Source organism: Chroicocephalus ridibundus, chromosome 4 (genome assembly GCF_963924245.1).
Source record: "Chroicocephalus ridibundus chromosome 4, bChrRid1.1, whole genome shotgun sequence".
NCBI classification, from domain to species: Eukaryota; Metazoa; Chordata; class Aves; order Charadriiformes; family Laridae; genus Chroicocephalus; species Chroicocephalus ridibundus.
This window is the reverse complement of record NC_086287.1, coordinates 38480050-38492723: the sequence shown is the minus strand read 5'-3', so window position 1 is coordinate 38492723 and position 12674 is coordinate 38480050. Positions and strand designations below refer to the sequence as shown.

At 36.4% G+C, this 12674-nt stretch overlaps 1 protein-coding gene across 1 annotated transcript in view; it reads right to left on the bottom strand.

Moving 5' to 3' along the window:
• The window catches only part of RYR3 (ryanodine receptor 3), a 233033-nt gene extending 222902 nt beyond the window's left edge, over positions 1-10131 (bottom strand). Inside the window, exon 1 of the mRNA XM_063334430.1 lies at positions 10001-10131. Within this exon, the coding sequence (XP_063190500.1) occupies positions 10001-10051 (51 nt within the window). The 5' untranslated portion in view covers positions 10052-10131. The remainder of the gene's footprint in view (positions 1-10000) is intronic.
• Between the last annotated feature and the right edge of the window lie 2543 nt (positions 10132-12674).

The window sequence follows — 12674 nt, the reverse complement described above, 5'->3', positions numbered from 1 at the left end:
GGGTCCATTTTCATATTACATAAGACAGTCACCTAAGATCCAGTATAGTAAGTAGAAAAAGCTCTTGATATTTTCGAAAGCTTTAAACTCATATTTTTTGTTCTAATGTGTTAAAATAAAAAAATGCAACTAACATCCCAGTTTAAACACCTGGGTGATTCAGCCATTCAAAGTAACTGAAATAAATGAAGATAATGAAGGCTGAATTCCACATTATTTAGGCAGGACTACTTCCAAGAGATCTGTAAAATCTTACTAAGAAAGCAAGTATGATGTCTTAAATTCAGTCTACAGCAACTCACAACTATTACAGTAAAGGTCTAGGGTCTGCAAATCAGAAAGATAACATTGTTCTATGCATTTTAAAAACCTCACTCCTTATTAATTCTAATGTATGTAAATAGCACATATAATAAAGGAAAAACCACAAAGTTTTAAATGAAGGTTTGGCCCATATTATTAATACAATCGCTATTTACTTCCCACAGATAGTGACTGATCTGGAAATCAAACTTTATCAGTCCCTATTAGCATTTTTTCCTGTGATGGTCAAGACGTATGCAGCAAAGAATCCTTTGTTCTGTGAATGTTTTTCACAAAAAGGTTAGCTGGTAAGAACAAATGAAGGCATGACATATAGGATCAGACTGAGGTCTTCCAAAGTCTGAAGTCTACCTTTCCCAGCTTTGGCTACACAGGAGCTATAAAGCCTACTGATTTTGATCTTTTGGAAAGTGCAACAAAAATGTATATGCATTTTAGAAGAAGGTTATGCTACTACCTTGGCATGTAATACAGACAGCTTTGGGGGGTTTAATGTTTTTTTATTTTTTTTTATCAAAATGGCAACTGACTGTGCACTGGCTGTATCAACATTTCTATACATATCAAACAGCTTCTGAATTCTACAAACGACTGACGTGGTGTATCTTTAATATGTACCAGGTGTATAGGTCTTCTGGGCATTTTCCATATACAGAAATGATGAGACAGTGCAGTCAATGAACTTCAGAGGGAGTCTTGAGAGATGGAAATCATTTGGCCTTAAGCATTTTATTGAATCATCTGGGGCATTTTAGTATATATTCTATGCTTGATGATCCTTGTACTCCTGTTTGTACATGGTACTGCTGACGCAATTTGAAAGCATGTTAAATCTTCAGTGTTTTAAATTAGTTCTGCATCTGCTGCTAAACAGCTGTTTAAAGTCTCCAAGTCGAAGTTCTATTGTTTGTACAAGTAATTTGTAAAGGATTTTATTTAAGTAGCAGTTCTTTTGTATTATATTTATTGGAGAGAATTCAAGTTGTTGCAAATGGGTCGAGGGAAGTTGGTTTTCTGGTACAAGGTATTGAAGAACCTGGTTGAGTGCTGAAGTAGCTGAAATGCTCAAGATTGAGAGAGATGTTTGCTGTGGGCTAAAACCAGCTCAGGCGTGTGCTGACTACTCATCCTACTGAGGAACTAGCACTTGCTTATTTGGATAAAAGCCCAATAGAAGGAACAAACCTGATGTTACTACTGAATCTTTCACCTTATGTTGCTGTTGTCTCTCCCATTGCGTCTATTGACTGAAGCTGCCACTCCTCACCATAGACATGATGTGCCAGAAGAGGGAACTGGAAAAGAGAGGTTACCTGATCAACAGACTGGCCATCAGCTCCTATTTACAGCTGAAGCACATCTGTTAAGACTGAGAGTTGACTGACAGGAGGTGTGCAATGGCTGACAAACACATGTACGTATGCAGGTGAGATACTACCAAAAGCAGATCCAGGTGTGGAAAAAAAAAAAATCAATTTTCCTGTAGGTTTTTATAATTCCTATGCATATCCCAATCTTGAACTACTTTACACGCACTCTAAATGGAGGGATATCATATTTGGATGTCACATATTTGCCACTTGTGCTTCAGAACGTTACTGTAATTTTCAGAAAACAAGTTTCCAAAAGTTACCCAAGAAAATTAAGTATTTAAGAGGAAAACATCTTCTGCTATTACAACAACATACACTCTTGTTAACTAATGTCTGGTACACTATTTTAAATCTTCCAGCACAAACCCCACTACATTTCCTACTAAGAAATGGTCTGGTGACTTTTTAATGATATTAAAGACAGAATGTTACATTTAAAATTTCTACATTGAGCAAATAAACCAAAACATTCATTGAGGCATAAATTAATGCCTCATCTTCTCTTTCTGAATCTTCTAAAGCGTGTTTATGTCAGCAATTGTTTTCTTAAATTGAGATGATAATTTTACTGCCTATAGAGGTCTACGCTTATTATCTATCTGCACTGTTATTATGTGCCATTTGGGAAAATATGTGTTTCATGAATGAACTCAAGAAATACATGACTTTAGTGTCCTGTGATTGAATTAAATATATTCTAAATAACTGCATGCCAAATTTATTTTTCTTCTCCTCCCTGCCCGCAACTCTGCTTTTATTTTTGGAATCTGTATCTAATGCACCTGCCAGCATTTGACTGTGTGGTCACAGCACTGCCATGGGAACTGAGAAAGAAGCAATATTCACAGCTGGATTTCAATATGAATCATACCCAGTTAGCATGGCAGGGGATTAGAAAAAAGGCACAGCGATCAGGCAACCCACTTGCTGAATTCTATGAAAACATGGGAACATTGCTAGCAAACGCACTGTTTATTACCAAAGATACTAATGCCCCTTCAGATAGCAAAAAAGCAGAGCTTGAGCAGAAGACAATTCCCCACAATAGCCACAAGTGGGGCCAGGGGGAAATAGGGAAAGATATGTTTGGAGTATTAATTTAGGATTATTGCACTGTCACAAATCCTATCAAAACCTAACATTCTAAGGTGAGATTGAAGAGTTTTGCTTGATTGTAATAAGTTTGATGTTATTTCAGCAGACCAGCATTGACACTGATATCCTTCCCAAAAAAAAATGAAAAAGAAAAAAAGGAAAAGAAACTGACAAGTTAGTTAGATCTATCTGAGCAGTTCAGTCAATTGTGACTATATTCAATTTTGTGATTATTTTGTAACAATACACTGTATTTATGATATTGTAATACATGCACTGATTCCTTTTTGAAATAGCAATTTTTTTAATTTAAGCCGTAGAAAGAAAACGGTAGTAAAGCATGATACTTGTTGCTTTGTTTTTAACTGCTGTAGACTGGGCCAATATGAAGGAGCTTGCAGAAGCGCAACTAATTACATACAATTACATATATACTATATATATGTATGTATCCCATATATATCATATGACATATGTATACATACATGTATCATGCATACATGAACTATCATTACATATAATACAACATGCAATGTTGTTCAACACATCTCTGAACATTACTGCATCCTTGTAGGAAAAACTAGGTTTACAGTCTATTCTACAGATCCATACTAAAAAAAAAAAAATGTAACAAGGGTATCAGGGAAATAGACCAAACAACGTACCATCTCCAAGAGCAGCCCGTAACAACCGAACCTTTAGAAGTGTGTCTCAGTCTCTACTACCTTCAATTTGATAGAGAGAAATCAGCCTTCATCTCTGACTAATCATGATGCAAGTTCATTGCCCACCTGTTATACCTGCAAAAACTCTCTTTGCCTTTCCTCCTTTCTGCCCCCCTTTACCTGATAAAGTCTTTCAATACACTACCACCTAGCAAATGCATTTTTCCCAATATATTTAATAAAGTGGTGTTTTTCCCTCATGACACCAGTAAAACTACTTTATAATTGCTTCTGTAACTAGAATGTAAAAATTACTACCTAACAACATGATGGATATCATTTCACTGCCTCTCTTTCCCCCTTCCTCTGTTATCTTTCCTCTTAGTTTAATTGCAAGCTTTTGGTGGCATGAATGTTTCACTTGTTATGCATTTACACCACAAGCTGGGAACAGCTCAAGATCCTAACTCAGAGAATGAGAAAGACCCAAGTATATCAAGACAAATCATGTGAAGTTCTATGAAATCATAATGCAGTTGTGGCTATATCACTTACCCCTCTTTTCCTCAGCAGCAGACATAAAATTCCAACCATTAACTAAACTTCAAAACAACTTCCATTACATTAAACATACCGAACTACTCAAGTGTTTCCCTTTTTATCTAAACATGGCACAATTTTCCCAAAGAACTGTTCCTTACTAGAAGCCTGAAACACCCACTTAAATGAGATGATTTCACTCCAAAAGAGAAATTGTTACACATGAATCGAATAACTCTGATATAGGTATCAAGCCACTACTCCAGTGCATCCAGAGCTAAAAACTAGACACGCTATACAGTCTGAAGACATCACTGTTGTGTTTATAGCATGGTAGAGCATTTGCTTAAAATTCTGCCTTGAAAAGAGGTTGTAATTAATTGCAGAAGATCTTTATTTTATCAAAAATAAACACTCACAGTGTACTACAGCATGTGATTCACTGGAAAATTTGTCATATTCTCAATCTATCTTATAATATTACCCAGACCTTCAGCCAGGAAATAGTCCTACACAAAGAATAAGCATAAGCTATCTTTTGCTTATAGTGACAAACTGGGCAAACCTATTCACAAAGTTGAAAAGACAAGCAGGGAGTAAAAGTGGCAATTTAATGGGTGAAAATAAACAGAACAACATTATTTACAAAGAAGGATGCTACAAGTGCTAAGAAACTTAAGTCAGAAACTTAAATTCATAAAATTAAGTAGGATTTCCATGGTAGAAACTGAAGGATAATAAAGCAAGAAGAGTGACTGCAACTAGCTACACTTGTGACAGCCTGAAGTTTAAGCAGCAAAAAGAAATCTATCTGACATTTTCTGACTTTTTTTAAAATGGAGTAGAAAAGATATGGTGGCTTTTTTGTCTGTTTTATCTGTTGTACAATTTTCGTTCTTCTTCTTAGAAGACTTCGAAATATGGACTGCTATACAATTGTTAAAAGTTGTGGCAGAAGGATCAAAAGGGGCAGACTGAATGCATAAAGATACATAGATACATAAACATTTAATTCAAAAATCCCTTTAGCTCCTGACACACGCAAGTTCTCATAAGCAACTCAAGTTTTATATAACGTTATTCTCCTTTCTTTTTACCTTTTTCCTAAAAGGAACTGACTGGCTAGTGGACAACTGCTGTATCATGAATTGCAGTACATTTCAGTGACAACAGACAAAATGTCCTAATTAATTTTAAAACAATACCACAGAACACGCTCAGCTGTTCAAGAAGCATGCAGAACCTGCGCCAGCTCCCTTAAAAGGGGCTTCAGGAAAATTCCACTTATTTGGTCTTAAGGCGTTCCTTAGCCTTTGTGACTTCTACTACACATAAATTTCTGTATTGCTTTTACATAATCTCATACACAACTCACTGAGAACAGTTTCCATGTTTTCACACTTTTTAATTAGCCACTGCTAAAAACTTTTCCCTAGAAATATCTTCCATTATTGCCTGACATGTGCCTGATATATTTGTTTGCAAGTGTTTATCTGGTGAGCACTATATAGCAAATATTTGTACTTTACTGAATCAAGCCACGGAGATCTGTGCTACAGAATATCAGCATAGCGTAACTATTAGATATTGAGTTGGACTACTAAGGAAAAATTATTTTACTGTTTCCACGTCACACATTCTTTGTCATGTTACTAGGGATACACCATTAGGGACACAGATTTGCCAAAACATCATGTATTAAAAACATCTAAAGAAGAACTGTGTTTATGTCACACTAATCCTTGGTAAACTTAAGTGCTTTAGTACAACTCCTAAAATAATAAAAAAAGACATGATATAATCACTTTTATATTTCCATTTGGCAACAGTGAAAATGATTGAAAAAAAAAGAAAATATAATTCATACTATACTTAACAGTTCATATTGTAAAACAGTTAATTTCCCATCTCACCTCTAACATCTGAACAGTAAAAGAGCTTATTTTCAAGCAAAAGTGAATCCACATATACACGTGTATGAGTCACCCAACTGTCTTGACTCTGAGCAGCAATTTAACACACAAATGAACAAAAACATACCTGAAAAAAATATCTGTAAAGTCATTGTGTAAATGGACTGGATCTTGAAGGAAATCCAAATATTCTGTTTTAGGTCTTTGTAACAACAGTACTTCGCTGTTTAAGTATAACAGGTAACCACACTCAGTCTATGACAGAAAACAATTTCCCACTCCTACCTGTAAATTTTTAGATAGTGATTGGAGAGGTTTATCAGAACACTTAAAATTAGGTCATTGAGACAAGCTGTTAAAGGAGCAAAAGTCAAAGAAGAATCAATTGTTAAGGCCTTTGTCACTCAGAGAAATGAATTTGTAGTCAGTTGCAGAAAGAGTCAGGCATACACAGAAACATGCACAAAGGCATACACACACTAATACCCATACGCATCAACACACACACTTGTTCAGATCTATGGAAAACAAAGCAAAACTTTGTTGACTAATGTGTTATGAGCCATCTCAAAAAAAAAAGATTAATTTGTATTAAAATAAGTCGAAATGCTTTCCATTAATGTGATGAATTTCAGGAAAAATAACAAAGCAATACACCTATTAACTACTGTTACCATCATAATTTGGACTCTAAGATGGCAAAGAACTTTGACATGCTTCATTGCAAGTACATTTAAACTGCTCCTATGCATTGGGCAGGGGTGTGACTTTTTCTTTTCCCTTCTCCAAACGTGCTCTCTGTTAGCAAATGAGTATAGCTATTTCTGATGGAGGAAGACAAAAGCTATCTGCTCCCAGGCATCACCTCATATTTGATTAATTTGGTAGCAGTGGGAATGACAGAGAACTTGGGAATAATCTCCAGAGAAGAGAGGACTTTGTCAATTTTCCACAGTAGTTATGTCCCAGTAGCTAGGAAAGGCTCAAATGAGAATGCTTTATACTCACTCATTCACATTGCCAAGGGCAACAGGGTTCCCTCTATACCCATCTGCATGTTATCTCAAAACAGCACAGGTTAACATATATGTTCTCACCTAATGCTGCATAAATGTTAACTTCATTAATTTCTCATGTATTCATACCTTAGGAAGGGGTAACAAACAAACAATAGGGGGAAGTCATCTAAAGAACAAACATTACTAAGGCAGGAAATTAAGAGACAGCAGTATTGCATATTACACACATGTAACAAGGGCTTTGCTTCTCCCTCACATACACAACACGCAGGTGGGCATGCATACACTGAATATCCAGGCTCAGATATAGATGAAAGCCATCAACTAGAAAACTAGTGAAACGATTCCAAGCATTATTACAGAAACAGAACATCAAATATTTCATAACAAAGACACAGCAGCAAGGTAGCAATGTTAAGAAAAATCTGTGCGTATTTATGTATTTATTTATATTCATAATGAACTTACAAGTCAGGGAAAAATTAAAAAAGGAAATTAGACTGTATTAGTAACACCATCCTTTAAACGCTATCATTGCACACAAAGACTTCACACAAGAACTGGGACTTACTTGAAACGAGTACTGAAGACATACTACTACTACAACACTGATAACAATGAAAATGTTCTTTTCCTCTCCTCTCTGGGATTTTTTCTTAAGGTCTTTGTCATTCACATTGCTGCCAAATTAATCAAGTATGAGTAATGTCTTGGAATGGAAAGTGATAGTGAAAAGCTTTCCATCAAAGTTTATAAATATGCCTACAAGTCTGTTGATCCCTAGAAACAAATACAGGTATCATGCATTTTTATGCATTACTGAGCTTCTAGCCCTTCTACATGTGCAGAGCGCATGACACACAAAGCTATACAATAATTTAGATCGGGAAGAAAAAAAACAAAACCACGTATCCAACAAAAAATGGGGGACAAAGGGAAAGCTTCCCTTTAAGGAAGCAAAGATTAATTTTACTAGACTTTTAAGAGTTAATTCTCTTGCTCTTTCAAAAAAATACTGTAGGATATTTTTAGATCAAAAGATATCTAATTTTATTTTCTAAGTCACCAAGAAAGAGTTACCTTTGAGAGCCTAAAACCTCCTACAGCACTTCTGTCTACAGGCTCAAATATAAGAATACCGAGATCAACAATTTCAAAGGAAGATTCAGCTACATAAGCCTGGGAAACATTCACTAGCAATCCAAATTCTGAGAAAACATTTTGATCTGGAGAAGATCCTGACTGACCAACAGTTTTACTGGAAGAGCTCTAAAGGGCTACTGTACTTCATGTTCATAGGTACAAACAGTGTTTAGGCAGCAATAAAAGCTATAAATAATAAGTACTGAAGGCTTACATCACTGTAGCACTCAGTACCTAATAAATGGTTCCCTTCTCAGTATATTTCAAAACAACAATTGATCCCTTCTCCATGAAGGTGAAGGAAGTTATAATGGAGAAGAAGCAGCAACTGATATGATTGTTACAGCAAGGAGAAGTTGGGGCTTTCGAGACAGAAATCTAGTCCATTTTTTCCCCTATAAAAGATCTCCTAACACCAAGTAAAAGGAACACTTATGCATAGTCTCACTTTTGCCATTTCCAGTTTTTTGCCCCATCTCTATTTTGGTGCTTTATTTTACCTATTGAAAAGAACTGGAAGAGAGTTCTACTAGCCTGAGAATGGGTCACAGCAGCAGAAATTGCCATCTCATGTAGCACACACAGCCTGACTATGAATAGGCAAAGCTTCTCACTTCATCACTGAGGAAGACTGTTGAGTCAAGGCAACATCTTAGAAAGTGAAAGGATGAAGGACATTCATTTAAAGGTCTGGTTTCTGATAAAAGCACCTTCTCCTAAAGGCTGAGTAATCTACTAAACTATGTAATAGAGATACCTCTAAGAAGTGGAGTGTTGGGAAGGGACATTGAAAAGGCTAATTATTGTGATTATCCATTTCCCTCCCCGCCATGAAGTTCTCCCAGGCTTAAAAGTGCTAATGACACTTCATCACACCTAAACAATTTACATAAGCAGCAGCAGCCATCATCACCCTCCATCCTTTAATTCCCAGAAATAAATATTCCCAGCCTCCCAGAAATCAACCTTGTAATTTCCTACTTTGGGCACTTAGCATGTTTTATTTTAGAGACTTTTCCTTTTAAAGTTGTATCAACTCTAGAGGAGACTGTTTCTGGAACATTATTTGTAACAAATGCAAAGTAAAGATAGTATGGAAAGTGGAGGGAATACACACATCAACAGCATTTTTTTCATGCCAGTTACACAACAACACATTCTTAGTCATGCATGGTAAAAATAATGAGACACAGGATGACACATGAAAAGGATCTCAGCCTCTTCCCAAAAATTAATGCATGAACACTACTTGTTTAAAAGCCCAAATTGGTTATCAAACTAGATTTGTGTAAAGCTTTAGGAAAGAATGGTGTGAGGTCTCTTTATAGAAAATTACACTAAGTGAGGGCTATTTCACTAATTAACACCCCTTCCCAAATAAATCCTTATCTCCTTTTAAAATAAGCTTCTTTTAAGCAGGGGAAAGACCCCAAACATTTGCAGAGCCCTGCCTTAAACATCTGTTGGTATTCCCTACACACAAGTGTGCTTCTGTGTGCATGTTTATCAGAAGAGGTCATCAAGGGCTTGCTTGGTTTATTCATCATTTTAAGGCTCTCCTATTTGCAAAGCTTCTGTTAATGTCAGTGAAATCTAACCTAGACAGAAGTTTCAGAGGTCAGATATTTGGCATGCTACATTTAGAAACCCAAGTACAAAGTTGACGAGGACGCTTCAAACACAGGGGATTACAGCGGAAATAGGTCTCCTTATACCAAACTGGCTATTGAGCCGATTCAAGGAAGAACACACTGAGACTGCCTGATGCTATTAAAGCTCATATTCTTGCTTTATTTTTTCCCACTGACTAAATCAATTCTCCCATTTGGCAAAGCCCAGCACAGAAATAACACTTTATTTTTAATACAACAGAAAAGGAATAGACATGAAATCATGTACTACATGACCTATAAAAAGCAGATACTTACAGTTCGTAGGAACTGTATTTCATCTTCCCCTCCTTCACCCCCTTCAGCCATGGCTCTTGAGGAGTCAGCTCTGCTGAGACTCTGATCGCCTCCACCGTCAGCTCACTGCGCTGGTACAGCTCCTCTTCTCCTATCAGTATTAGCATATAGCTAATCCACAGCCATATAGGGAGCTCAGCTAACTCCACTGCACTGCAGACTGTCAGTCAACCCCCTCACTGCCAGAGCCAACTGCGCTGCTTCTCCAGCTCATAGCAAGCAATTCTTTTCCTTTTCTCTCTACCCTAGACGCAAAACCCCCCTACTGTTAAGGTATTGCGGGAAGCACTATATGCATCACTAGGTGTTGATTTTTTTTCCCCCAGATACTGTCTGGTCAAAACAGCAATAATGGTGAAGTGTTAATGAAAGCAGAGCTTGCGCTTCCATTTTCACAGATCAGGGTACCCAATTTTGCACTGAAATGTATCAAATTCAGCAACTCGAACCTACTGATTTGTGCAGCAGAGGGATGTAAATGAAATAATAGGACAAGCTGATTTTGACAGCAGGTATTTTCAGCTTGCTTACAATAACTTCCGTTTCTTGCTTCTCTGCATAAGCAGCTGCAAATCTGGTTTTCAAGATGACTTAATGATCTGAACCTACTATGTATAGTTATTTGTGCTACCCTTCTAAATGGCATTTATACATATATCCTAAGGACTGCAAGGTTTTTATTTGTACCTTCTCAGAACTGCACCTGAATATGTATAGAGGATGGTACAAGTTTACTTCAAAACCTATAAACCACAGTTATATTAAAATAAAACTTAAAATAATTTTAAATTCTAGTTAAATAATGAAAAAAAAATTAATTAATGAAAATTCCTAGTTATTACTTCAATATTAGCAAATGACCAAGGAAAAAACATACATCAACTCTAGAACGACATTTACTTAAGTGAAGGGAGGAAAACAGAAAGGACACAAGGAAAGAAGAGAGCACCGAGGAGGCTCTAGCCAGTTCACTATATGATCTGGCATTTTGTGGTAAGGTTGCAACCACAGCCTACCCATACATCCCACCCCTGAGAAGCATTACCCAAACTGTGCTGTCCATTTTTACATCTATACATACCCTCACATATTGTGAGTACAATACGTATACAGTCTTTTTTGAAGTAAAAGCATGTTTTTGTTTCACTAATGAGAAAAACAGACATGAAGGTAAGGCAAGAATAACTTTCTTGGGGTCACAAGGACAGGTATAGCACAGTGAAAACTGAAACTAGATTCTCTATGTCCACAAACTAATAAGTTTATATCCTCTGGACATGGAACCCAATGCACACTGCCCCTTCCCACCCCCTCCCTCACCCCCCAAATAATGGTATTCTAATTTTTCACTAATTAAAGTAAACATAGACACAAGCCAAACAGTGTGATGCCCAATAGTTTCTCTCCTTGCAGGGCACAGTGCTTTGAAAAATGTTTTATTTCACTCCCTCTTACCACCCTGAGAAACTCTGTCCAAAAAATAATGACAATCCCATTACTCAGCAACAGGCAATTTCAGGTCAAAAGCAACTCAGAAGCCTCTAGCTGACAGTCATATTGGCTGGCCCTGCCAGTCTGTCCACTCCCCTTCCCCCATTCTGTAGTTTTTATTGGTTGTTGTGAGCAAGAAAAAGATAGCTTTGTGCAAGACAAAGGCAATGTAGGAGAAAAATATTTCTCTGAAGTTCCAGAAAACTTATTTGGTTGGTGCTCTGAACATTCAGTTTTGTGTTTATCTTTGAACAAATGTTCCTTATGGAATATAGTTATTCCAGAAAAAAAGTCAGAGGAGTGGCAAAAACTTGCCTAAAGTCAAAGCATCCACTCAGTGTTTATACTGAAAACCAGACCAGGCCTACTGATCTGGTTTTCCATACCTTTGTGTTTAGAATGGATTTGATACATGTATTGTATGGCAAAATCTACACATGTAAGGAGAACTTTTCTGTGATGTTTTATATCAAACAACCTTTCAGGCATACTACTTTACTTCAAAAGATTATAAATGGTAAATACCCAAAAATCTGAGAAAATAAGCACAAGTTGTAAGACTCATAACACGTACAATGCTCTATTTCCTTCAAAAATAGAAATCAATGTCATACAGTACATCTGCTGATCAAGTTTTATTTCAGTTACTGCAGTAAGATTTCCAGGTAGTATGTTCTGAACCTGCAGAGCTGAGATGAATCCCTCTGAATCAAATGTAAAGGAGAAAAAAAAAGGTAACTTTTCAAGTGCTTTCCTCATATATTGAAATATTCCACCAAAATGAATGAAACTTTGAGAAATTTCTTGAGTAAAATATTATATTTACATCGGTTAAAATAAATAGTTATAGATACCTATGTCTGCAACTTCTAATGAGGCAGCTATGGAGGTTGCCAATTTTATAATTTTTTTTATACAGACATCAACATGATCAACATGTCAGGATCTCACTTTGCATTTTTAAACAAAAGACAAAGCATACAGAAAAAGGAATATCAGTAATACCTCTAGCATTGTAACAGAGATCATATAAGACATCCAAAATTCTGACTCATGTCAAATTTCACCAGCAGGTTTTTCTCTTTGCAATTCCCTCTGTTTTTCTTTGCCTGATACTCAACTTCACAAAATAGCCTGTGCACTG